Source organism: Zosterops lateralis (assembly GCF_965231275.1).
Source record: "Zosterops lateralis genome assembly, chromosome: 1".
NCBI lineage: Eukaryota > Metazoa > Chordata > Aves > Passeriformes > Zosteropidae > Zosterops > Zosterops lateralis.
The window spans coordinates 136,021,414-136,043,375 of NC_139762.1; the positions used below are offsets into that span (position 1 = coordinate 136,021,414).

Below are 21,962 nucleotides of genomic sequence, written 5' to 3' on the forward strand. Positions count from 1 at the left end.
CTTAGTGCTCTAGAAGATTCATTGGTAAATAACTCATCTGGCCATGCTGACAGTAGGGGGAAGCTGCCCTGGAACATCATTGGTGTCTTCTGCCTGTTTGACAGAAAAAATAGCAAACTGTTACTCACACTTTATTGAAGGTAAAGCAATTTAACTAGTTCATAATTTTTTCTCTTTGCTGCAATGGAATTTGGTGTTAAAAAGATTTTAAATCAACAGTTTAGACGAGTCCCAATTGCAAAACTTGAACTTTTTTGAATACAAACATCTTCCTTTGCTTCTTTGTTGAGTGCATCAATGTGATGTAATGCAAATGGCACTGAGGTCATTATCATACCATGTTAATTATAATGAGCAATTTTGTTAATGCATGAGCAAGTTTTAGTCATGCTGTATTAAATGTGACCTGGCAATGCTGAACTTGGGGCTTGGGACATAATCAGCCTTGATCCATTGGAGATGTTGTTCTGGAGAATTGTTTTCATCTGCTTTTCCCGAAACTCTTCAATTCCTCCCTTTGCAGAGACTGATGACTATGCAGAGATTATAGATGAAGAAGACACTTATACAATGCCCTCAAGTAAGTGCCATGGTTAACTTGGGAACTTTCCTATCCAAAAGCTTCCTTGCTTTAGCAGAGACTGAAATATTTCAGCCTTATTTCATACATGTGCAGAGAAAATGTTCTGGTTTCCTACTATCTGTGATTTCACAGTGAAATTTTTTTTTGTCTCAAAATGCGGATTTTTATTTTGATTGTGATGCTGAACATAACACTTAAAGGTTGGATAAGATCTCTGTGATGAGAGCAAACAATGTGGCAAGCTCTGTGGATTGCTGTCTGACTCTATCTCACCTTGCTGTTTGACAGACCTGGTGCTCTCCAGTTCCATGAGAGAGGAACACTCAACTGTACCACCACATGCAATTTTGTTAAAGATGAAAGACTGCAGGAACAAAAATTAAAATTCAAAGTTCTGCAGAGTCTTCATCTTAGAAGCAAAAACAGTGGTGCTGTAGCCACCACAAGGATTTTGTGTTGCAGCCTGTTTGAATAATGATATAATCCCAAATTGTCAAGGCCAATTCATTTAACGTGGAAGTCCAATATTTTGATTTTAAAAGCTGCATCTGGGAAATTCCAGTTGCATTTGCGCAACCAAGGATTTCTCTGGAAGTAGACAATCCATTGGTGCAGAATCCTGCCCAAACCATCAGGTTTGGTCATTGTGAGAGGGGAGGATGGTGCTGGGCTGGGGCCACATTCTCCTGATGGAGCATGAACTTGCATAGATTTCTGAGCTCACCATGGGGCAGAATGCTTCATGATCACTTCAGTGTTCACAGCATTATTGCCACTGCTGTGCAAAATCTTTGAAAAGCAAGAATATATGTTTTGCAAAACATATATATATATACTTGAACATCAGTATTTGAAAAGCAAGAATATATGTTTTCCAGAAATAATTAGAGCATTTTTAATATCTTGCAGTTAAGTCACTACATATTCTATTAATATAGTTTCAGAGTCTGAACATACTGTTATAAAATTTATCCTTTATTTTTGTTAACAGATTAACTCTGTGTAATTTATTCCCCCCTCCCCCCAAAACTTTTTATTTAAATTCTCATGGAAGTAATTACTTGTGGGCCCAGCCCTGGATGTGCTGAACAGTTGAACGTGGCTTCAATGCAAAACCCATGAGATGGGCTGTGGGGGGAAATTCATTAAGTGCTTTGCTGGATTGAAGGGGTTTCAAGTGTTCAGCTCCCAAAGGACTGAGTCATTAAAGATCACAAGAATGGGCCTCTGACTTCTGCTAATGTAAACTTTAAATTGCATCAGTATATTTCTTCTTCTTTTTTTTTTTTTATGTTGAAAAATGTTTGTCCTATTTTGATTTTAAGAAACTCTATCTAAGTAAGCATTTGATTTTTCTCTTAATTGCACTGCAGAAAGCTATGGAATAGATGAAGGTAACAGGAGACCCTTTACCCATCCCTGTATGCTTGCAGTTTGGAATGATGTGGAATTTTTAAGCTTACTATTCACTTTCATTTAATAAACATTATTTATTTATAGTTAAACCAGTTAGCTTTGGGATTTTAAAGAGGAAAATGCAGTACTTAAAAAAAAGAGATGAAAAAGACATTAATCACCTTGTTAGCCAGCTCTAGATGACATTACTTCTGTAGTGTTAATGATATCAAAGTCAAGGTTATGAAGTTCTAAGCTGGTTGCTTGTAATTTCTTCTCAGAGCAATACGAATAGAGCTGAAAACATATACTGTGCATGCTTTTCTGCTATTCCTGAAATATTTTTCCATGTCTGCTAGAAATTAAATTGCAAATGAAATCATTCAGTTGCAATTGATTAAATGTTTTGCTGAAGTGCTGAGCCATTTTTATCAGTAATATTCTCAGCCTATTAAAACTGTGACGTTAACAAAATTGCATAAGGCCACCAAACATCTCAATTTTACTTCAGTTACACACTAGCAGAGGTGTAGTGCACTCAAAATTTCACTCTTCCATTTTGTCTTTATTTGCCATGCCCTCGTTCCTGTATTTTTTTTTTTCTTGCAGTTACCTCTTTAAAAGTTCTCCAGGCTTTTTTGATGGTTCCAAAATCTAAACTAGCACATGGTGGAGTCCTCTTAAACAGCCAAAGGGATGTGTAACAACATTGGTGTTGCCTTAAACTGTCTCTGTGCTTTGTCCTTCACCAGCTGTGATTCAAAAAGATTTCATTGTGTTTATTGCACTGAAATAAGTGCACTGTAGTTAATTCAGCAATGCAGATCTCACAGTTCTTTTCTCAGAAGTTTGGTTCAAACCTCTGAGATGTTTGAGAGGTCTCCACTGTGTGTGTGCAGCATTTCTATAGGTTGGTGTGCAGCAAATGTTAATCTTAGTTATTCATATGTGAGACATTTGAGTGACTTACTTTGACTTTTGTGTCTTTGTGGATCGTTTCCTTGCCCTTCAGCAGAAACTTAATATTTCAAGTGCGTTATATTCTTCTAGCCAGAGATTATGAAATTCAGAGGGAGAGGATTGAGCTGGGGCGCTGCATTGGGGAAGGACAGTTTGGAGATGTGCACCAAGGAGTTTACATGAGCCCGGTAAGCCTCACTTCTCAAACAAAAATTAACAATAAAACTTTCCTAGGTTAAAAATAAATAAATAAATAAATAAATAAATAAATAGTATTCCTTGGAGGTCTTGGTCTGAGTCTTCCAGAACAAATAAAAAATTGGTTCAGTGACAATCTCGCTGTACAAAGGCTAATAAAGTTCTTGTGTTCTACTGAAATAAAATACAAAATACTTGGACACTGATCCAGCAAAATCCCAGTGCACAAGAGGGACCTCAGTGAAACCAGGGAGATTGGCAGGATTTGTGTAATTTAGGGTGGTGCTTATTAGTATTTTCTGGAGAGACTTAAGATTTCATTTCAAATCAGAGTTTTGTGTAATACTGCAAGACAAAGCTGCAAAAACAGTTAATTTCAGCAAATTTCAGGCTTATAATAAATAGTTTGTTATTAGAAGCAGTTGGAATTTTTGATAGATCATACAAGAATTGTTGTGGACAATAATCTGGTTCTAACTTCAGAAACAGCTGGTTTGGGTCCTAGGCTTGGTGGATTAAATAATCTTCAGTGCAATATTTAAGCAAATAAGGATAAATATTCTAGTTCAGACAAGTTTGAAATCTGGTCTGATACCCTTATTTAGAAAGCATATCTGATATACTTTGCATTGAGAGAGATTCCTATTTTTCATTTAATTCTGTCCAAGTTAACAGGAGTACTCAGGAGTAATGGTTCATTCACTTGGGTCATGGTGAATGCATCTAGATCCCTGTAAAACTAATTTAAAGACCCTTTTCTTATGGATATTGTTTAGAAATGTTGGCTGTCTCCATTCTTTTTTTGTGAATTGGAGAACAGATTTTATTCAGGCATCCTTTGTTGAGATTTTTAAACTACCACCTGTGGATTTGTTTTATTAATAAAAATTTACTTCATTTACGGCACGGGGATATATGAAGGTGAAACAGAACAGTGCTGTCATTAAATTTTGATGTTCTGGTCACAGAGTGTAACTTATATTCTGGGAAGAAATCTTAAAATCAATGTAAGACTAATTCTAATAACATGGTAGTGTACCCTTTTATATGTTCAGCTTGAGTGCAGAAATAGAGGGGATATTCCTTGCCTTTTGTTCTGCTAGTTCCAAGCTGAACTCAAAAATGCCATTTATCCCTGTTCATTTCACTTGCAAAGTCCTGATTCCAGTGACTGTGCAGCATCCACCTCTCCCGGGTATTCCTGAAGGGTCACAGCCAGGTTCTAAGTGTAGGGTACTGAATAGAAAATGGGTTTATAGATACAGGATCCTATTGTTTAGCTGTAAGCAAGCCCAGGGAGATTTGTCTTTAAAGGCTGATTAACTGTGCAATTAATCCCCAAGTGTCATTTAAATACCATTTCTTGCTCAGTACAGAAAATGTGTCCAGTCTGATACATTATCACTGGTTTGTCTCCTCCAAAACCAAAAGATTAACAAAACCCCAGTATCAGACCTTTTCCAACCTTTATTCTTCAAAATATCTTGGCTGGTTGCAGACACTGAGGTTCTTCCTTTTGATGCTTCTGTTGGTTTAAGGATATTTTAAAAACTTAATGTGTAACACTGGGAGAGAGGGATGGGTCTGGCAGGCATCCAGAGGTCTCATCCCCAGGCTGATTGTTCAATTCTAGTTTCATAAGGGAATAAAACCATGATTTACTGTCAGTTTTTTAGACGGTTTATGGGCATTTGATGTGTGAGAAAAGGATTAGATCAATATTTTCCTGTAAAGTCAACCCGAAGTTCTCTTTTGTGAGCAACTTTGAAAATAAGACACTCCAGCCTGCAAAATATAAATACTATTCTAATTCCAATAGTTTTTGTCTGTAAAGAGATTTAAAATAGACCAAGCATGAGCAGAGATGGAACATAACTCTGAATCTTCATCTGGCCTTAAAAATTGTTTGAGGGTATTCATCAGTGCTGTAGCATTTGGAGGAAAGGTTCATGTGTAAAGTGCCCATTAAACAATGGATAATTCCCAGTTTCCCTCTTGGAAGGAGGACATACAGGTCCTTGAACAAGCCCATACCTAATGTAGAAGTTCAGTTTTAAAACACTTCAGCTTCTCTCAACACATCAAAAACTTCTCATTTTCGGGTATTCAGAGGATGAGAAATCAGAAGGGAAAGTCCATTTGATTTTAAATAGATGTGGTTCTGTTAAACCTGGTTTTAAAGCCTTGATCCAACTGATTGTGAAGATAAAATGTAAAAAAATCTTCAGTTTACTTTCCTTTGTACTCTGAGTTCACAATTACAGCCAGTCTTTCCTCTGAAAGAGCCACAAAAAGTCCTTAATTTGGCTTTCTGGGTTGGTTGCTTGTATCAGCCAAGTGTAGTTTTCAGGCACATAGCTCTTTTTGTTCCTCTGTTTTTGCTAAATATTGTCAAGAGCTTACCTTCCTCAATAACGAATAGTTTACAGTAGTGTTCAGTTAAACTTACCATCTTTTGTCATAATTTTTTCCACAATTTAACATGGTTTCAAACAGATTAAATATTTCCAAGAGACATTATATGTAAATATTGTATGCAGGGTATCTTTATTATAATGGTATTTTAACACTGAAGCATTCAACATGTAATTTCTCAACTAAAGGTGTTCCATTTAATAGTTCTTTTTCCAGAGTAGTTTTACCAGAATTTTAAGGGCCAGCTTTTGGTGGGCTGTTTTTGGTGGGTTGTTTTTCAGCTGTTTCTCAATAATGTTTTTCAGGAAAATCCAGCTATGGCTGTTGCAATCAAAACGTGTAAAAACTGCACTTCAGACAGTGTTAGAGAAAAATTCTTACAAGAAGCCTGTGAGTATTAAACAACTTCTTTTGGGATCACTTTTGTAACTGCTCCTTGCAAAGACTGTGGCCTCCTGTGCCAGAAACTTCTTACACTGATGCAAATATTTGATTAATATATACTGTGCTGTTTTCCCCTCTTCCATGTGCCAGGGAACTGCTTTACATCCTTGCATTGCCCATGTGTATGATTGGATGCGAGTTCTCTGATTTTCCAAACTGAGTGGTGATGTCTGACTCCTTTAGGGCTTTAGAACCAAATATGGAACATTTTGTAAATTGATGTAATTTTTTCCATTGCATTTCTATCTGTTGAAACAGTAAATACCATTGCTTACAGTAATAACTCAGCAGTCACAAGGTAGGCTGCTGTCTCCTGGCAATGTAGAACATAATTGCTCACTGAATGCGCCTTATTATGCTGCAAATTTGACAGATTAGGAAATGCTGCTGTAATCGACACATAAATAGTACTTTTCAATTTTGATTTAATAGTTTTGCCATTTCTTCTTCTTCTTTTTCATTCTAATTCCCATCTGTTGCCTTTGTCTTGTGTTCAGATTGCAAATTCGCTCAGAACAGTTGCTTACTTCACTGAATTAATACATTTATTTCCTAATATTTTAATATTAGCAATATTAAGCTATTTTGAGGTTTGCTGATGGTGGAGTTTTCAATGCTGAAAAGGCAGGTTAAATTAGATTTTCGGATAAATTCTTTGCTGAGTGGTGAGGTCCTGGCACAAGGTTGCCCAGTGAAACTGTGGCTGCCCCATCCCTGGAGGTGTTCCTGACCAGGATGGATGAGGCTTGGGGCCAGCAAGGTGAAAATGTCCCTGCCCAAGGCAGGGGGATTGGAGCTGGTTGGTCTTGATGGTCCCTTCCAACCCAAGACATTGTGTGGTTTTGTGATTCGTGTGTTACACTGCATAAAACATACTGAAATTAACTCCATGGAAAATAAAATGATGTAATGATTAAATAAATGTTTTGTCTATATCATAATCTGGCAAACATGTTTTCTCCAGTAATTGAATTACACAGACTGTTTTTACCTCCTCTTCAAGTAGAAAGGCTCAGATTAACTGATTGTGCACTGGCTTTACAGGTTATTTTGTTAACTTAGGTTATGTTCAGGACCATTTCCATGGTTGGGAGGCAGAGCCTGACCTGACTGGCAGTTTGCATTTTTGTGAGTGGAGAACGGCACAGCTCAAGCAGTCAGTGTTTCCATCTGCCCTCAGCTCATGGAATGACCAGACATTACTGCTTGCAACAGTTGTTTGAAGTCCTGTGATTATATTCTCTGCTCATGGGCTAAATACTTAACCAACAGCTTTCTGGTTTACTTTTGAAAAAGGTTTTATGTGACACACTGAATTCTTTGATTTCCTTTCAGTAACAATGCGTCAGTTTGATCACCCTCACATTGTGAAGCTCATTGGGGTTATCACAGAAAACCCAGTCTGGATAATCATGGAGCTCTGTACGCTTGGAGAGGTATGAGAAATCCTCGTGCAGCTCTGGTCTCCTTTCTTTTAGCTCACAGAAAAGGCTGAAAAAACACTTCACAAGACTAACACATGCTATCAAGCATGATATCATACTCCTTTGCAGAGTTATGGACTCAGAAACAGGAGTGGCAGCTTTTGACCTTCTCCTCCACTGGGGGAACTGCATCACCTCATTCCAGAGTGATTCAGAGTTTTCAGAGCATTCAATTGCAGTTCCGGAGTGAGAGCGTGACCTCTGTCAAGATGATGATAATGTGATAATCAGTTAAACAGCATTTGCAAACATACCTTCCAGAAGTGAAACTGTACATCTTTTATTCTTCCTGAGTAATGCTGCATTTTCCCTTGAAACATTGAATTTCTTATGTTGTTTTTTTTTTCCTGTAGAATATCTGCAGCAGAGGCCCTAGATAAGATGACTTCCCTCATTATTATTATGGTTTTTTGGATGACTGCTTTAAAGAAAACTAGATCTCACTTTTTATAATCGATTAGTTCTCATTGAGCCACAGTTCTGAAAATGTGAGCTGCAGTGATATTTCATACAACATTATATGATTGTCATTGCAATTATCAAACTGCAGTACATTTTCCAAAAAAAATAGGAGGGATGGATAGAAAAAACTGTAGTGGAGAAGTCATTTTCTGTCAGTAGATTTCCTTCCCAGTGCCCAAATCACTTTCCAAAGCCTTGTTTTAAAGTATAAGGACACTCTACTGCCACCTTCCAATAAATCCTGCCTGCCTTATACTGGGAATAGACCTGACAAATACTCTGCCCTGATATTGGCCACTCTAAGCTAAATACAGTTGTTTTAGCACATGCAGGTTTAAATTAATTATTAAAATTAATGCATCTAAAACAATACTGATCAATCTGTGTTTGGGTTGGCCAGGTCGTCTTCAGTTCTGAAGTGATTGAGGTCATCAATGGAGGCTGCACTCAAGGGTAGAAAAAACCAAAACAGCAACAGCAGATGCTTTTCAAAAGGAGACTGAGAGGAATGCACAAAATTACAGTTGTTTTTTTGTTTTTTTTTTTTTTTAGTTTAACAGTTTTCATGTAGAAAAACTGCTTGAATTCTAATGCAGAGTCACAATTCTTCGTGGGAAGAGCTTTTCTTTTCCTCATCCAGCCTTTAAGGCAAGGAGGTCATGCCCATTGATACTCATGTGAACTTCACCATTTGAAATATGCCTTTTTCAACTTTGTTATTTTCTTTTAATTTCTGTCTCCTTTTTCTTCCTTGGTGCAAAAAGCTGAGATCGTTTTTGCAAGTCAGGAAGTACAGCTTGGACCTGGCCTCTCTGATACTCTATGCTTACCAGCTTAGCACAGCTCTTGCCTACTTAGAGAGCAAAAGATTTGTACATAGGTAAGATTTCATACATATTTATCTCTACCTGTCTATTTTTATATGTCACTGCTTAAAAATTTTAGGGAGTGTCACTTTTGCAGAGGTTTCCACTAGAATGACACCCTTTTCAAGGGTGACACCTGCTGGTTCACTCTTGGATTGACTTGGAGCCGGTGCCAGATTTCAGTCGGAATCATTTTCAGTTGTTGCTTTGTGGTTACAGTATTTTTTCAAGCTGTGAGTCAACTGTAATCATTCAAATATAGAAAAGCAAAACAAGGGCAGATGGCTTCTTAAGTAAAGAGGAGGGGAAATAAAATATTTATAAAATACAAGTACTTGCTTAACCAGAAAACGAACCTAAATTTCCTTCAGGTGTGTTTTGAATTTTATTTCCTTGAATGTGAACATGAGTTTCTGGGGAAAAGAGACTGGCTTCAGCCTCTTATTGTGTGCAACTAAGAGTTCACAAAACTCCAGTTACTAAGTGCAATTGATTTTGAACTTAAACAATTCACTTGTGTTTAATAAATATTGACTGTCTAATTCTATGTATATGTTGTGACAATGTATATGCAAACACTTGCATGTAAAGTAGTAGCTTTGTATAGATACATAGATATTTATATTAAAACACCATAAATAACAGCAGGGGAGAAAAGGAGTCTCAGGGGGTATCTTGTTGTTCTCTACAATGAGAACTTGAGCTCCTTACTAGGAAACCTCATACAAGACTGCGATCTTAAACCAGTTCCTTACCTTTGCAGGGCAGGAGGGAAATTTTCTTCAAGTGATGACACTTCACCACTTTATATTTTAAAGTTACTGGAAATACTGTTTCTTCTGTTTGGCAGGGATATTGCTGCTAGAAATGTGCTGGTATCTACCACTGACTGTGTGAAATTAGGTGACTTTGGCTTATCCCGATACATGGAAGACAGTACTTACTACAAAGGTGAGGTGACCTCTGAATCCTTCTTGCAGGCCAGTGAGAACACAGCTGCTCCTCACATTATTGAGGAATTAACCACATTTCCTTGGTCTAGCTGGTGCATTTGTATAAAAAGGCAACTGTTAGCAAGTTGTTCAACAGTTTGATAATGGCAGTAAATTCTTCTGTGTGCTTAAGAAGAAGGATCACCAGGTGTGATTTAAGGTGCAAAAAGTAGCAAATTCACGTGTAGATACAGAGGAATGCTGGGTTGGTGTAGTCACTGTATGCTCCATACTTCAGATGCCATTGGACTGGGGAGATTCAGTACAAAACTGCCTTTGAAACCTACTTTTTGCCCCATTTTGGATGGAATATTGAGCTTTGGTGTCTCCAGCAGCTGGGAGATGTCCTGCAGTGTCTGATAAATGGGAAATGCAGCAGGAAAATAAAGATTGCTTGTTGAGTGCCAAACAGTGGCATTCCAAAGCTGGTGTATATTATTAAATCATGAGTACATAAATCTCATCTTTTAATATTTTTCAGGTTTCATATATTTTAAATTATTCATTATCTGTCCCCTTACACTCTGTTGTGTTTCTTCATTTTATTTGTCTCCCTTTGCTGAGCTACATTTTCTCCTTTTAATTGCTAAGAGGGAAAATAGTTTTGACGTCGTCATTTTTTGGTGTGTCTTGGGGTTTGTTATTGAGGTCTTTAAGGGAAGTTTTGGGGATTGTTATTATTTTGGGTTTTATTGGTTCATTTCTCCATTTCATGTAAAGCCAAACAGCCTTTCATATCGATATTTGAAGTACTTAACTGGAGATTGGTTTTGCCTATGAATTATTTCCCTGGGAACAGAATCTCTTTTTGAGCTCTGTAGTGGTGATAACAGCCTGCCTTTTCTTGCCTTCCCTGTAGCTTCCAAAGGAAAATTACCCATCAAATGGATGGCTCCAGAGTCAATCAATTTCCGACGGTTTACCTCAGCTAGCGATGTGTGGATGTTTGGTAAGTGAAAACCAAGTGGGTTTGGGTTCTTTGTGTCCTCTTGGACAAGTCCACTGTTTCATTTTGACTGCTATAAATGAATAATTTCTAAATGTTTGTCACAGTTTTTACTGTGCATTCTGAAAATCCAGTTTCTTCCAGTATGTTTTCCGCCTCTGTATTTTTCTTTCCTTTTCCTGCTGAATTTTCATGGGCCTTTTTACCTCTAGTAAGAACCTAGCAGAAATGGAGGTGCAAGGAAATTAGCTCATAGTTATGACAGAGATTATTTTTGTCTTTTGGTTTTGGTTTGGGTTTTTTTTGTGTTGTACCATTGTCATTTGCTGTTTCTCTGTTATATTTTGACTTCTCCTTTATGTTGATAATGCATTTCCTTGCCTAATGTACAGATCATCCTGTGAGATACCCAATTTCCAGATAATTAATGCTAGATTCCCACTTAACTTGTCCTTTATAGCTCCTGGCCCCCTACAAAATACAACCAGAAGCTCATTAAACATAAGGGCAAATGGACATATCTTGAAGCTTTGATCTTTTTTCCCAAATATACAACATTTTATATGAATCTGATATCCTGTGCTCAAACTGGTGCTGACTGTTGGCCTGTACAGACAGAACACAAGCTGTGTTAGGGAACAAAAGTGATGAGACTTGAAATAAGAGCAAGACAGTCAAGTAAGAGTTCACCTTCTTTACAATTTAAAATTTAAATATTTTGAAGTGAAGGGTTTATAATAGTTAGAAGAAAACTCTAGTACTGTCAGAGTTAGAAAAATGAAGCCTATGGAACATTTTGGCCAATTCTAAAGTGACTGTTCCTTTAATGCAGTTTCAATAGAAACTGGTTTATTACACGTTTTCAGCACAAAAAATCTGGACCAATGCCAATGCTAAAAACCCCCAAAGTGAAAATTCACTCTGCATGTTGAAACAAGCCAGTTGGAAGGAATCAGAGGGAAAAGCAAACATATTCTATCTCATAAGAGAGATTTGAGTATTAGCAAGCAGTGGCTTAGGGCAGGTAAAAGACTGTGTGAGCCAGCTGTGGGTCACTCTGCCTCATGAGTAGGTGAGGCTGGTGCTGTGTGTGTGATCCTGCTGCAGTCACTCCTCTGCTACAGGTAAGTCCAAACTGATTCTCTGCTTATATATTATGGAAGAAATTGCATTATTAGTACAAAACCGGGCTCTGTCTCTCTTTGGACAGGTCTCATTGTTTGCTCAGAGTGAAGAAAAGGTGTTTTTGTGTGTGTCCCTCAGGTGTGTGTATGTGGGAGATCCTCATGCACGGGGTAAAGCCCTTCCAGGGAGTGAAGAACAATGATGTGATTGGGCGGATTGAGAACGGTGAGCGGCTCCCAATGCCTCCAAACTGCCCTCCCACCCTCTACAGCCTTATGACCAAGTGCTGGGCCTACGACCCCAGCAGGAGACCCAGGTTTACTGAACTTAAAGCACAACTCAGGTAGGGGTTGACTTTTCAGAGGTCGTTTCCTTTGTTCAGAAATACTTCTTTTGGCTTTGTCTTCTGTTACGGTGTATTGGTTCTGTGGAAAATACAAGGCTCGGTGCTTGGAGTTTTTATCTTCAGACAGCCAGGTTGTTGCTGGTCTTTGGGAAAACTGGGCCTTACCTAGCAGGGAAAATGAGATTAGGCAATAAATTCAAATAACTGGAAATATGAATCACCTCCTTTCTCTCCCAAGAAAAACTCCACGTTTTGCTAGCAATTTGTTTATAATTTTAGCTACAATGCTTGGGGAAGGAGGTAGAAAGAATTTAGAGTGATAATCTAAATAAATATGCTGTGGACCTCTGGGGTAGAGATATATCTTAAATAAATGAAGCATCAGGTGAGTGCTTTTCATGGAAGTTATTTTCATGACATGTAGCACAGTAGTTGCACTCACAGCTGTCACAGGGCAGTTGCAGAGCCTGCAGTAAATGCAGCATCATAGACAGAAATTCTTTTGCCCTTTGTAAACCAGGATATGAACTACCTTTGTGTTTATCTTGGAATGAGTGTGAGCACACACCTTGCAGACCAGTCTAAATTCACACCTTAGTTTATTCTGCAGTAATACATTCTATGTGTCTGTATCACCATTTCACCAGCCCCAAAGTGGAAGGGATATTTACACTTTGAAACATCACTGAGATAATGTGCAGGGACATTTGATATTTGTGACCAAATTGGGTCACAGTTGCTGTGACTTTTGGATTTTATGACTGCTCAGGATGTATTTTGTATAAGTCAGTACAAGCTTTGAGTAACACTTGGATTTTGCACACTGACAATCCACACTGGGAATTCTTGTAATTCATTGCTGAATTCTTCAGTTATACTTGGGGTTTTGTTTCAAAACTGTGCTTTGTGGCATGCTTTATTTTCATAGTATCATGCTTTTGCTGTCACTGAATGTTCCTGGTTCAAGATAATTCACTGGTGGTTAAAATGAGAGACAATTTGAATATAATTATGATGCTATCTCAGAACTGCTGTATGGAGAGCGTAAAGACCTTAAAGTTCTTTCTAGTTCTTAAATTTTCATACAGTTCCACTATCTGTTACTCTGGGGATTCCTGTGTAGACTAATAATGAATAGAATTAAAGGAAGGCTTGACCCTTCTCACAGATAATTTCCCATCCTCTTGACTGTGTGCAGTTAACACGAAGGGAGGAATGTCAGGGCTGGGTAGGGATTGCAAAAAAAGATGTGACACAATTGTGTGATTTGGGTAATAGATGGAAATTGGCAATTCACTTGCTTTTTCTCTCTTTTTGGCTCTGAAAGTACAGGATGATTGATAATTTGCAGCCAGGTTGTACTGTTAACTTCAAGCTGGTTGGCACAGATGAGAATGAAGTCCTAAAAAAAAGTGACTGGGAGATGGCTGTGGTGTGTAAAGCCAAGCAGGGAGAGTATCTCACCAGGAGAGAAAGAGGATGAGTAAATCCAGAATCTCTCCTCAGAATCAGCACTCAGGATGTGCAGCAAGGCAAGGTCTTGTTGGTTACACATCAGAATATTTCCCAGTGTGCCTGGGTGAGCTCTGAAATAGGTCACCCAGAAAGACTCTAGGATTTCCATGCTGGCAGATGTTCAGCTTTTGATTGGAAAAGGTTCAGAGCACCTGGCCCTTGCTGTGCAGAGAGCCCAGCTTAACCAGGAGGTTACACCTGAGACCTCCAGGCACCCCTTCCATCTCATTCTGTGTGAAAAATGCACCCACTGTGGAGAGGTGTTGGCTCCTCTGGTCATGCTGGGAAATTTGAAGCATTGATTACAGGTCAACCTCTCTCCTGGGGCCAATGCAACCCTAAAATCCAGCTTTTACTCTGTTCCCACCAAAGCAGGGAATTTTCTGCCACTCCAAACTTCTGACCTTTATCTCCCAAATTTAGGCAGCATGGTTGTCCTTAGGGCTGCTTTCTGCTGCTGCAGACAGAGCCAGCCTCTCTCTGGAAAGGTTGCCAATTCCCTAATGATGAAGCAGTCTCAGGCAGCTAGGGAAGATTGGGTTTCAGAACTCAAATTCCCATGAACTTGCAAAAACAAACCATTTCCCTGGTGGCCTTTCCCTGTGGTGTTGCTGCTGCTTGTTCTGGATGCTGTTCAGAGCAGTCTCTTCAAGCTGAGAGCAGGCTGGATGTTTGCTTGGAGCCAGACACAGCACTGCAGCATTCATTCCTCTCTGCCTTAATGAAAAAAACTCCATGGCTTTGGGAAGAATCTTCTACATCTGGAGTAGCATTGATGGGAGCAAAAGCATTTCACGTACTCTCTGTTATTTGGTGCTTTTCCTGTTTCATAGTAACAGCTGCTTTTCCCAAACTGAATTTGCAGCTGATTGTGCAAGGCAAAGGTGCTGATTTCTGCACAATTTATGTACTGTTATTTGTTGCTGCATATGAATTTAAGTACTGTTATTAGGGTAGTAATTTTATAGCATTTGATCTGTCTGAAGTGGATGTGGTTGAGTCAGTCTTCCCAGCAAACACAGAAACAAATGGGTGGATTTCCAAATGTAATTCATCCTCGCATTCCAAGTCCCTTTTTCAAGTGCTGGAGGGGGGTTAAAAGTCAGATTAGGTCAGGACAGTGAGGTGCTACCCTGCTATTTCTGCAGTTCTGGCTTGGTCAGAATTGGAATATAGGATATTTTTAATAGGGAATTGTGTGTTGCCTTGCTGGTTTTGTGCAGACGAGATTTTTTTTGTCTTGCAGTACATGGTAAATGATATAAAAGGATTTTAATTTTAAACTTGCAAATTAATGACACTTCATGACATTTTTCACTGTGACATGGAACAAATTTTGTTTAAAGTCCCTTTCCTGAACCTGCTGTGCTACAAATAGCAAAACAAGGAGCAGTTGTGTCATTGCAGAGGTGACAGTGTCACTGTGGCCATTGTTGGTCACAGGTTTGAGCAGACTGCTTGACCCCTACTGGCATCCTGGGCCTGCAGGTCACATTCAAACAGCTCTTAAAAAAAAAAAAAAAAAAAAAAAAAAAAAAAAAAAAAAAAAAAAAAAAAAGACAGATTCTATGCTCTTAAAGTCTGGTTTTATGACAATTGTGAGATAATTACCTGATGAGAACTGGACTTGAGCCTTTTTGTCACTGCATTTGATGTAGATCCTGAAACGTTGCTTATAAATGAAAACTGGAAAGAGTGAGGGCAGTTTGAGTCTTCTTTTATGGCATTCTGACTAAAACTATAATATACTTCAAATACATGGTGGAGGCTGCAAAATGCTTTGTTATTCTTCTCTTCTTTGCCTGTGACCATTAGGAATAGTCCATAATCCATATAGAAGTTCTTTTATATTAGAACAATATGTGTAAGTATTTTCCTCTGCATCCAACTTTGTATTTCTGGTGGCAGAAGGAAAGAAAGAAGCTGCTTGTTGGGAGTCAGCACTTGATGTAGGTTCCCACACCACTGGAGTTTGCTGTGCCTTTGGGAATATGAGGATGCAGTTTAGTATTTTAAATATTCCTACACTGAGGGTCCCCATAAATGTTTCCTTTTTGCTGTCACAGGTCAATTTCAGTAAAAAGTTCTTTGAAAATTAAGTAAGTTTATTAATTATGCAAATTTCTAACAGTTGAGATTTTTCTTGAGCCTTTACCTTGCTGAGAAGCTGAGTTAAATTTGTCTGAGCTACCTCAAGGTTTTCTAGGGGAGCCATAGGGATAGAATTCTCTGCTTGCTCCTCTGTGCTGCTAAAAATATGTACAGTTTGGGAAAATATGCCTAGATCTGACTTCTCCTGACCTTCTGCAAATTCTAATAAACTGTTCAGAGAACTTGAGCAGCTGCACTGAGGAAACGTCAAAAATATCTCTTGGCACACTCTTACTTCATCCACAGACCGGTCTTCCCTTTGTGAAAACAAAGACCTTTCTGTGAGTCGTTTATATTCCTTGTGGTTTTTTCGAGTAGTGCCTTCTCTGAGGCATTTCTATTTTATATTCTTGTCAGCAGAATCAAGGGCATCCAAGTACAGATGCTGCTGCAGCCCATCAGCCTCTGACCAGGCTGCTCTGGGCTGCTGGGAAAGAGCCTCCTGATGGCATGGGAGAGCAGGGAGGATGAGCTGCAGTTGTAAGGCAAAAAGCTGAGCATGTGTGAAGAAAAAGAAGTAATTTCAAAAGAAATTTGTCATTTTCTGGTGATACAAGCTGATGGTGTTGCACACTGGGGCACCACAGATAAAATGACTTTGATAGTAAAGCAGAGAGAGGTATTGGGGTTTCATTCCTTTTTATGGAAAACCACGACTGTGCTGTGACAAATTCCAGACATGGCCCCACATTGTCAATAAGCCATCTCTAAATTTAGCCAGCTGCTACCAGCCAGCTCCATTCTATTATTCTATATTTAGCTCAGATGAGAGCAACTGATGTTTTTTTTGGTTAAAAATCTGTGTTTTATTCATTTCTCATTCATTAATCTGGGCTCCTTTTTTTTTTTTTTTTTGTCTTGTTTAGTTGTGGGGCTTTTTAATCCTGAGGTCTTGTCTTGAAAGATGATAATCATGATTCATGGCTGTGGCTGCATGTTGGCTGCTTTCTCACGCTCCATAAAAACACAGGATACCTGAGGTGTGAGACAGCTTTAAAGCGGAGGTGTGTGCCAGTTCTTCATGGGTTCAAGTAGGAAATCTTACATTTTCCTTATTCTGAGGGAAGAGAGAGATAAAATAGAAGGATTCTCTCTACATTCCCTCTGTTAAGCTGTAGCTGTGTTTCCATGGTAGTTCTAGCAGGGTGACTCTTGCAAACAACTTGTCTGATTTTGCTTTTGTTCCACATTCTTGTGTTGCTTCAGCAATGATGGATTGAAATTGCAGCAATAGTTACAAACTTGATTTAGCTGCAGTGAGACAAGATGACTTCTCTGCTTTTTGGAAGTGGCATAGTTTGGGTTTTTTTTGGCTGAGTAAGGAAAAGCAAAGTTCTTGTCTCCAGCAGGAATTTATTCTTGAAACAAGCAGTGCAGTTCCACGATGAGAATAGATTGCTGGAGTTGATCTCATCCCCTGAATGAGTAATTCTGGGTGGTTGTTTAGCACACTGAACGGGAGATTATAAACTCAGAACTTAGCTTTGTTTCTGGGAACTCCTGAGTGATAAAGAAGCTGGAGTAGCTCCTCCACAGGATTGTCTTTACCCTGGGGACAGTGATATGGAAATAATCTGCCCTGCTCACATCTCCAGACTGTCCGCGTAGCGTGCGGCTCTAAGGAATTGGCAGCTCCCTCTTTCAAAGCTTCTCTCTGAGTATTTTTTCAAATGGCAAATATCCAACATTAATAAGCCACATAGCAGAGCTGGGAGGAGGCTGGCTGTGGGGGCAGCAAGAGCACGTTCAGCTTCAAACAGGCTTTTTAATAGTCAGAACAGTGGTAAGTAGCAAACTGGTTTTACTACTGTCTTGTACTTTGTGAAAATGCAGCCTTTTGACCTGAATGCCTTAGAAGCTGAGTGATTACGGTCAGATCTTTCTGTTTTGCTAAATCGCTTTGCTGAATTGTGTTCCTGGTTAGGCTAAAATGTAAGAGCTGAAGAAGTATTTTTGACTGCTTTCTTTAAAAAAGAAAAAAAACTTCCCAGTGATCTGAAGCTCTTGAGTTTCAGTAAAGAACATTTTTCGGTTTGTTTTAAACATTTGCAGCAGTTCAGTAGAATATTTTCTCGTGAAGATTTAAGCTTTCATGCAAGTAAGTGCTTGATTGATTGTCTTTGAGGATTTCTCTGTGTAATTGCACATAAAAAGAACTGTTACGGGGAAAAGAATTGTGTGCAAGATCAGTCACAGCTTTCTGAAAATTTGATGCTGCTTTTGTTGTTAAAAGCACCCCCTGGTAATCCTACAGAAATATTTCTTCCTGATCCTGGTTTTCAGACACGAAACCAGTGTATGGAAAAGAAGTTTGCTTTCAGTAATTTTCTAGCATTTCAAGTACTGTTTATTAGTCTGAAAAATGCAAGAGCTGTGGGGAGAGGGTTTGTTAGTCACTGAAACTGGAGTTTGACTTGATTACAATGTGTTTTCCTCAGTACAATACTGGAGGAAGAGAAGCTGCAGCAAGAAGAACGAATGAGAATGGAATCCAGGCGACAAGTCACTGTATCCTGGGACTCAGGAGGATCAGATGAAGCTCCTCCCAAGGTAGCTAAGACTGCAAATTACGTGTGTTTAAAGAAAAACAAACAGAAAACTTTATTTTTATTCCATTTATTTCTTCAAAGCCTGTCCTGATGGCTTGGTTCTGTCCCCATCTGTGGAATCCTTGCCTGAAATGACCCAGCTATGCTTGAACTGTGCTTAGAACTGATCTGTGCTGTGATACTGCATTAAAAATTTTCTCTTTCTACTTGAAATTGTAAAAGACACCCATAGCTGCCACATAACTGTCTCCTGGCCTTTCCTTTTCCTTCTTTCTTGTAGCACTCTTGTAAATTGTTGGCTAATGAGCTCTCAGGCCAGTGTGAAGTTTATTTATAACACATTAGTGACAGGACAAAGTCAGCTAATTGCATTTTCTTTCTTCTGGGCAGAAGATGAGGGGTTTGTTTCCAAGGAACGTATGTGGTTTAGTTTCCACTTCGTTTCCATTTCTGTTCTGTTTGGATATCACTGATGGGTTCTGCAGCTGTGGATTCCAACCTCACCAGTTGCTGAGCCCCTCTTTCCTCTCAGTGACTTGTCTGCTTCTCCTCAGAGTTATTTTTGCTCGTTGTTACTTGAAAGTTCAAGCCTGTATTTTGAAGAATTTAATTTTTGTGCAGTCACTGCCATATTGTCTGTGTCCTGATAGCTTGTGGTGAATTCCTGGAGCTCCCAGATTCTGGAGCTGATAATAATTCCAAGAGTACTTGTGTGGCACCTTGTGCTGCACACATTCCCCAGCACTCATAGAAAAGCAACTTTTTCTTTTTTGGTTGGTTTTAGTTTGGTTTGGTTTGGTTTGAGGGGAGGGGGGAGGATTTGTGTGTGTTTGGGGGTGTTTTTCTCTCCATTTCCAGGTTGTTGCCTGATGGATCAGATTTCTGAGCTTAGTTTTACATTTTCATACCTTGATGGCAAGCAGTGGAATTGCTGCTTTCATTTCAGAGTTAGAAATAGCAAACAATCCATCAACCTGTTAAGTCATCTGAGATGAATTAGCAGGATTTGGTGTTTATCTAAACAGACAATGTTCCAAGTTACAGAAGCAGATAAACTGCAGAAATTGGACCAGTATAATGCTTAATTTGAAATGAGCACCTTTGTGTGTGATGTGTGAACTGCAACACTTGACCAAAGGTGTGTTAAAAATGCATTTAATTCTGCCACTGGAGAGAATCTGTTTTGAGGGGATTGCTGTGTTCTCAGTGTATTTCTGATGCTGTTGTTGGTTAGGGTTTTTTATACATTTCTTTTGTGTAAAATATGGATGTGCTTAATAATGGCATTGGAACAAGTGGAATGTTGTAGGTAGGAGGTTTTAAGTGTCTCTTTAATTATTATCTAATTTTCTAATGTAGCAACTGATTTTTTTTTTTTCTGGTGATGATTCATTGAAAGAGTTGCAGATTGTTACAGGTCTTAAACTCCTGCACGTCCTTAAACAGTTACCGGGTCTCACAATCCATACTATGAAATCACTTGTATCTCACAGGGATATTTCTGTTAGAAACCTAAGACAGAAAACATCCTAGTGCAGAATAAGAATGAATTTTCTCATCAAGCAATGATAAATTCTGAAGTCTCCAATTCACGTGCTTACCTTTAATTGCCAGAAGGACTGAGAGAGCCCTTTGCAGAATGATGAAATTTGGAGGTTTTGTCCCTCTTTGGTTGATTCCTCTCCTCCTGAAATACCCAGCAGTGCTGTTCTTTATTCAGAAAGAAACCCCGCAGCTATATCTTTGGAGATTCAGAATATGATCAAAAGCACTTTCCATGTTGAGGTAATTAGTTACACAGAAGTTAATTATCAGAACTAACTTTGTACCTCAGAATACCACATGGAAATAGCCATGCAAATAAATCCATTTGGTTCGTGTTATTCTTACTGAAGCAAAAGAATTTACTTTTGGGAACAGTCACAAAAGCAACAAATTAACAGCAAAAATTGGAAACAAGGTTGTATTGCACCTGGAAATTTGATTTAAGACTTACATTCTTTGATGATGTTCTCTCTAGAGTTAAACAGAACAGAGCAGGTCATTTAGTGCAGGCAATTAAATAAACACAAAGAATTCACAGAGCAGGCATTATTTACTGACATACCAAGCAAACAATTCAGCTGCATCCATTGCCAAGCAAAAATAGAGAAGAACTTAATTTTTGTTGTTTAAAAGAAGTGTTTGTCATTACAGAAAATCTGTTCTGGGTTTTGTTTTTTTGGTTTTTTTTTTTGAAGTTTGCCAAACCTGTAAATGTTTGTCTCGCTGAAACATAATTTTCTGGTTTTAGTTGTGTGTGTTTAATGATTCTAAAACTTTTTTTTGTTTACAGCCCAGTAGGCCTGGTTACCCCAGTCCCAGATCCAGTGAAGGGTTTTATCCAAGTCCACAGCATATGGTACAGCCAAATCATTACCAGGTATTACATTTAATACTCTGTGTGTATTTTTGTTACAAATGTGAGTTCTCTATCTTAGATGCAGCTGGTGGGATTGATGCTCCTCTTACATGGTTTATTTTAATTCAGTTCTGTTTGATGAGTTTTGTTTTACATAGGAAAAAGACCTCAAACTGAGCTTCGTAGGTTTATTCCAGATGGCAAATATTTCCACAACTGATGTGGTGGTGCTTAGATCCCTGAAACTGCAATGAAACACATCAGACGTTTCCACATTTATTGAAGGAATGTGGTGTTCATGTTAACATTTGTGCTGAGCTGTGAAATCATTTGCTTTATAAAATGGCATTAACTGGGGGCCTTTCCTTGGGGTCACTGCTGTTTTATTTTCTGTGTTCTGAGAGTTGCTGCCTTTAGCTCTATCATGTTGTATACTCACAGGTTTTGCTTTTCTTCCTAAAATGGTGAAGAAATTCAGAACAAAAGTTTGTCTTTAAAGGACTTGGAGCAATTTTAGGTTTGTTCAAGGCCGCAGCCATATTACAGCTGTCTCAGTCAAAGGGATTTTTTCCATGAAGAGAGGGAGGTTTTCATTGATTTAATAAGTACTTCAGGCTCATTAAAATTACTTGGATTTTCCTGTGGAGAAGTTCCCAGGCCACTCAGCTCAGAACACTAATTATATGCTGCCACTCAAGCCTTAAGCCTATAAGATACAGCAGGGGGTACATTTTTATGTGGCTCTGTAGGGTGATATTTGCAGGCCCCTATTAACTGAAACATGAGCTCTGCATGTGTGGCTCTTACATATGTATCTGTAGATTCAGTTTTGTTCTCAGAGGACTTTAATTTCCTTGGCTGCAGAGGTTGGAACATGCTCTGATGCTGCTGGTTTGATAGGCACCATAAGATACTTATCCTCACAAGTCATATTTCTGTACTGTTGCTGTTACTCTAAAATAGTTATGTTATGATGAGCATCCTCAAATACTTAAACTAGAGGTGTCATATTTTGGCTGAGCTTCCTTCTTCTGATGTTGCCTCTCCTTCTTCCTGTCAGTGACTGCTGGAATTGAGTCATTTCTGTATTTTCATGTTTGTTGTCTTGGAGGGGATGTTTTCATTAATGG

General features: G+C 38.7%; 1 protein-coding gene across 10 annotated transcripts in view; it reads left to right on the forward strand.

Moving 5' to 3' along the window:
* PTK2 (protein tyrosine kinase 2) overlaps positions 1-21,962 on the forward strand; it is a 190,405-nt gene that overhangs the window by 150,254 nt on the left and 18,189 nt on the right. For 6 of the 10 annotated variants that reach the window (XM_083873480.1, XM_083873477.1, XM_083873478.1 and 3 more), the window contains 10 exons: positions 524-580; positions 3,029-3,126; positions 5,857-5,941; positions 7,331-7,431; positions 8,706-8,821; positions 9,658-9,758; positions 10,659-10,748; positions 12,009-12,213; positions 18,321-18,432; positions 20,767-20,853. In XM_083873480.1, coding sequence (XP_083729606.1) covers positions 524-580; positions 3,029-3,126; positions 5,857-5,941; positions 7,331-7,431; positions 8,706-8,821; positions 9,658-9,758; positions 10,659-10,748; positions 12,009-12,213; positions 18,321-18,432; positions 20,767-20,853 — 1,052 coding nt within the window. Of the gene's footprint in view, positions 1-523; positions 581-1,956; positions 1,978-3,028; positions 3,127-5,856; positions 5,942-7,330; positions 7,432-8,705; positions 8,822-9,657; positions 9,759-10,658; positions 10,749-12,008; positions 12,214-17,078; positions 17,666-18,320; positions 18,433-20,766; positions 20,854-21,962 lie in introns of those variants that run through there. The other 4 variants (XM_083873476.1, XR_014591267.1, XM_083873481.1 and 1 more) reach the window with 4 other exon arrangements.